Source organism: Belonocnema kinseyi, chromosome 4, assembly GCF_010883055.1.
Source record: "Belonocnema kinseyi isolate 2016_QV_RU_SX_M_011 chromosome 4, B_treatae_v1, whole genome shotgun sequence".
NCBI lineage: Eukaryota > Metazoa > Arthropoda > Insecta > Hymenoptera > Cynipidae > Belonocnema > Belonocnema kinseyi.
The window spans coordinates 26815387-26821176 of record NC_046660.1 but is presented as its reverse complement, the minus strand read 5'-3'; the positions used below and the strand labels follow the sequence as shown (position 1 = coordinate 26821176).

Here is a 5790-nt window from a genome sequence, read left to right as displayed (position 1 = left end):
CTTTAATTAAAAATTTAATTTATTCTATTTTTCATTCTTTTATTTTTTCATTTTTTGTTGAAATTCAACTATTCTTTTTTTTGAGAATTCATATTTTTTGGTTAAAAATTCCAACTACTGTGTTGAAAGTTGAGCTACTTAAAAATTATTTTTTTTTTTATCAACGATTCATATATTGGTGTGAAATTTGTATATTTTCAGGATTTTTTTTGCTTGTAAAATTTCAATTTATATGTTTGAAAGTACGTTTTTTTGTCGAAAAATAATAATTTAACTGAGAAATTCATTATTGATCTTTTTATTTGAAGATTCGACTATTTAATTCAAAATTAACCTATTCTGATTAAAATTTTTCTTGCTGATTAAAAATGCATGAAATTTGTTTTAAAATTATTTTTCTTTAATTAAAATTTAAGTTTATTCTTCTTTACATTGTAAATTTATCATTTTTTGTTGAAAATTCAACTATTATTTTTTTAGCATTCCCATTTTTTAGTCCAAAATTCCAACTATTAAGTTGAAAGTTTAACTACTTTTCAACCATTATTTTTTTTATGATTTATCGCTTGGTTGACATTTTTAATATTTTAATGTTTTTTTTCGATTTTGTAAAATTTTTATTTATTTGGTTTAAAAATGAATGATTTTGTTTAAAAATACGTCTTTCTTGGTAATAATTTCAACTATAATGATAAAAAATTTAACAGTTTGGTTGAAACTAAATGTTCTTTTTTAAAAATTAAAAAAATATGTTGAAAAGTAATTTTTCTAGAAATTTTGGCTTTTAGAGTTAAAAATTTAACAGTTTTGTTGAAAATAAACGTGTTTGTTGAAAATTCATATTTATAGGTTCAAATTCAACTATTTTATTTCCTTTTTTGTACAATTTAATTTATTGGGTTAAAAATTCGTTTCTTTTCGAAAAAAGTTAATTTTACAACTTGAAATTTAACAATTCTGCTTTTTATTCTTAAATTAATTTTTTTAGTTAAAGAATAAAATCTTCAGTTGAAAGTTTAACCACTCGATTAAAAATTTAATTTTTTGAGTAACGCTTTTTTTTTGAAAATTTTACTTTATTTGTTATTAGGAATTTATCGGTTTTTGTTAAAAATTTTAACGTCAAAAGTTTAATTACTTTACAAAATTTCATTTTTTTTTTGGATAACGATTCATCGCTTAGTTGAAAATTTAAATATTTTGAGGGAATTTTTTTTTTTTTTTTGATTTCGTGAAAGTTTTACTTATTTGGTTAAAAGTCCATTTTTTATTGAAAAATTTATAATTTTTAAATTAAAAATTTAACTCTCCCATTTTTTTAAAATGAAAATTCATCTTTTTTATTTGAAGATTCAACTTTTGTGTTCCAAATTAACTTATTTTGTTTAAAATTCTTCGTGCTCATTAAAAATTCGCCTCATTTGTGAAAAATTAATTTTTTAATTGAAAATTTAATTTATTCTAAATTTCATTAAGACCTTATTATTTTTCGTTGAAAGTTCAACTATTCTATTCTTTGTTGAGAATTCAAATTTTTTTGTTGAAAATTTAAACTACTACGTTGAAAGTTTAAATTTTAAATTATTAGGTTAAAAGCACCTGTTTTGTTGAAAAATCATTTTTTAACTGAAAATTGAACTATTAAATTTTTGAGCGAAAATTAATCTTTTTTTTTAAGATTCAACTATTTGCTTCAAAATTGACTTATTTTGTCGAAAATTTACCTATTTCTTTCAAAATTTGTCTTTCTGACTGAAAATATGTCTGATTTGTTGAAAATTAATTCTTTTAACTGAAAATTTAACTATTCTATTTTTCGCTAAGAGTTTATCGGTTTTTTTGCTGTTGAAAATTAAACTAATTAGTTAACAATTCGTTTTTTTCTGTAGGAATATTTTTTTTTGTAAAAAATTCAATTATTGTGGTAGAAAATCCAAATGTTTGTTGAAACTAAAAGTCTTTTTTTTTTTAGAAATTCGTCTTTTAGGGTTAAAAATTCTGCGCTTTTGTTAAAAATGAACTTTTTCATGAAATTTTCAATTTCGAGGTTCAAATTGAACCATTTTGTTAGTAATTCTTTTGATTTTTGTAGAAATTTTATTGATTTGGTTAAATATTTGTTCATTTTTGTTGATAAATAATTTTTTATCTGAAAATTTAACAATTTTATTTTTCGTTAAGAATTAATTTTTTTGGTTTGAAATTCAACTATTTGGTTTGGAAGCTTAACTATTTTGTTTAGTGACAATTTATCTCTTTGGTTTTAAATAAATTTCATTTTAAAAAATTGAATTGTTTGGTTGAAAATTTATATTTCCAGACAGAAACTTTAACTGTTTATAAAAAACTCGTTCTTTTGGCTAGAAAATTCAAAACTTTTATTTAAAGATTTTTTATTTCTTAATTGAAGAATCTTTATTGGTTAAAAATTCTTTCTTGTTTAATTGATATTATTATATTCATTCACACAAAATTATAAATATAAAATTTTTCGAATTTCCACAGCGCTGGTTTGCATTCTTACGAATGGGACCATTTCGAACGTTCTGTGCCAATGTCGACATACCTCGTAGCTTTTATTGTCTCTGACTTTAAAATTTTGAAATCCAGTGATGATAAATTTGGAGTTTGGGCACGAAGTGAGGCTTTAAATCAGTCACACTACAGTTTAAAGATTGGGCCCCAAATTTTGAAACACTATGAAGATTATTTCCAAATTAAGTACCCTCTCCCCAAAATGGATATGGTCGCCTTACCAGACTTTGGAGCTGGTGCTATGGAAAATTGGGGTCTCATAACTTACAGGTAAAATCAACTAATTTTTCTTCCCTATATTAATTTAATTATTTTATTTATATTGTATATCTGTGATCTATTTGCAATGCATTCGGAAATTATCTGCAAAGTTAGTGCAAGTGGCAATTAAAATCGCTGATAACATTTAAACACATTTTTGTTAATAACTCAGGAACCCTAAAAGACTTTTAAATTTTTCTTGGCGTGAATTCAATATAAGAGTTTAAGGAATGTACCCTATAAATTTCAGAAGTCTAGCTCTATTTTTGATCGAGTTATGAGGTTTTAAATTCATCAGTGATTTAGAGTGAGGCTCGGTCTAACGCAAGCGGCTCTTTAAATTACTAAAGAAAAATTAAAACACGGGCGGAAATAAAGATAAGCATTTTTTTAACGATTAGAAATATTATCAAATTTCACGCCCAATTATTAAAATTATAAAAGTTCAAACCCCAAGACCGAGAGTGGATTTAACCTGAAACTCGACGTAACAATTGGATATTTTTAGTCATAACTCGAGAACCCTTTAAGATTTTTGAAGTTTTCTTGGTTTCAATTTAATATAAGAGTTTAAGGAATGTATCCTATAAATTTTAGAAGTCTAGCTCTATTTTTGATCGAGTTATGAGGTTTTAAAGTCATCAGTGATTTAGAGTGAGGCTCGGGCTAGCGCAAGAGGCTCTTAAAATTACTAAGAACTTTGGAATATTATAACTCGGTTGGAAATAAAGATAGAAATTTTTTTTACCGATCAGGAATATTATACAATTTCACGCCAAATTAGCAAAAATCCAAAACATACAGGACTTAGTCCGTTTAAAAGGCAAGGCCGAGAGCAGCTTGAGCAGACTGAAAGTCGACGTAGCGTTTGGATATTTTTAGTCATAACTCGGGATCCCTTAAAGATTTTTAAAGTTTTCTCGGCTTAAATTTAATATAAGATTTTGAAGATTGTACTCTGTAAATTTCAGAAGTCTAGCTCTATTTCTGATCGAGTTATGAGGTTTCAAAATCATTAGTGATTTAGAGTGAGGCTCGGTCTAGCGCAAGCTACTCTTTAAATTACTACTGAAAAATTAAAACACGGACGGAAGTAAAGATAAAAATTTTTTTAACGATCAGAAATATCAAATTTCTCGTCAATTGAGGAACATTATAAAAGTTACAGGAATCAGTCGGTTTAAACCGCAGGGCCGAGAGCGATTTGAGCATGAAACTTGATGTGACTCTTGAATATTTTTATTCATAACTCGGTAACTCTTTAAAATTTTTGAAGTTTTTTTGGCTTTCCTTCAATATAAGATTTTATCGATTGTACCCTGTAAATTTTAGAAGGCCAGTTCTTTTTCTGATTGAGTTATGAGGTTTCAAAGACATCAGTGATTTAGATTGACGCTCCGGCTAGTTCAAGCGGCTCTTCAATTTACTGCTGACTTAGGAGTATTAAAACACGGTCGGAAATAAAGATACACATTTTTTGTCACGATAAGGAATATTATAAAATTTCACGCCAAATGAGTGAATGTATAAAACTTACAGGACTTAGTCGGCTTAAGTCACAAGGCCAAGAGCGGTTTGAGCCGACCAAAACTCGACGTAGCGCTTGAATACTTTTAGTCATAAGTCGGGAACCCGTGAAGATTTTTTAATGTTTCTTGGCTTAAATTAAAGACAATAACTAAGAGAATAAGTTCTGTAAATTTAAGGTTCATAGATTTATTTTCGAAAGAGTTATCACATTATAAAGTCGTCAGTGATTTTTAATATATCTATGATCTATGTATAACTTTTTGTTTTTCAGAGAGACTGCAATGTTGTATCAAGAAGGAGTATCTACAAGCAGTAATCAGCTACGAGTAGCTGCTGTTGTAGGTCACGAATTGGCTCATCAATGGTTTGGAAATCTCGTTACGCCCAGTTGGTGGTCGGATCTTTGGCTTAATGAGGGTTTCGCTAGTTACGTGGAATACATAGGAATAGATTCCGTAAGTAATTATTATTATTCTTAAAACAAAAATTAAATTTAAGCTAAATATAATTTGCATTACATGGTCATTTAAAGTTTTCTGGGGAATCCGAATATCGTAGTTTCAATTTATTTTAATAAATTCCTCATATTTTTCAATTCTTTTAAAAAATATTCTAAATCAAATTTTTCAAAAATTTCTGATTCTATGTTTTCCTTGGATTTTTCCAATACTCTTACAAGTAATTAAAAAATAGTATAGATAGTCGATTTGCGTAATTTAGGAGACTAATTAAAAAAAAACAAGATTTTTATATACTTTTTAAGGAAAAATGGTAACTTTCTATTTTTTATTTAAGGCCTAATATTATGTTTAACTAGTCTAATTGTTTTTATTAGGTGTTACAAAAATTATAGAATAAATTTAGTTTTTTATGTGGATTTTTTCTTATTAAATATGAAACTATTATAAAAATGTAGGTGGAACCAGAATGGAAGGTTCTGGAACAATTTGTCGTTGATGAAGTTCATAATGTCTTTGCTTTGGATGCTTTGGAATCCTCTCATCCAATTTCAATCCAAGTTGGTCATCCAGATGAAATTGATGAAATTTTCGATAGAATATCCTACGCGAAGGGTGCTTCTATCATCAGAATGATGGATCATTTCCTCACAACGGAGGTCTTCAAACAAGGACTTTCGAATTACTTAAAAGAAAAGTGAGTTTAGTTTCCCTATTTGAATAAAATTCCATAAAAATCTTACCTACGATTCCTCACAAATTACGCTTTCAAAATCAAAACTTGATTCACCAATACAAATTCCATGTTTTTTCGTTTATCTAAGTAAATACTCAAAATTTCCAAAAAACCTTTAAATGAAACTGGTTGATATTTTTAAACTTCACATTTTATGTTCAATGTAATTTTACTCTAAGACTGATAGATTTGGAGAAAATAGACAATACATAATTAGGATCACAGAAATACTGCGCAATAGAAAACCATAACCAGTCACAGCCCCCCCCC

At 26.8% G+C, this 5790-nt stretch overlaps 1 protein-coding gene across 5 annotated transcripts in view; it reads left to right on the top strand.

The window, feature by feature from the left end:
- The window catches only part of LOC117170718 (aminopeptidase N), a 42203-nt gene that overhangs the window by 16766 nt on the left and 19647 nt on the right, over positions 1-5790 (top strand). For all 5 annotated transcript variants that reach the window (XM_033357726.1, XM_033357729.1, XM_033357728.1 and 2 more), the window contains 3 exons: positions 2506-2805; positions 4598-4781; positions 5243-5481. In XM_033357726.1, the coding sequence (XP_033213617.1) occupies positions 2506-2805; positions 4598-4781; positions 5243-5481 (723 nt within the window). The remainder of the gene's footprint in view (positions 1-2505; positions 2806-4597; positions 4782-5242; positions 5482-5790) is intronic.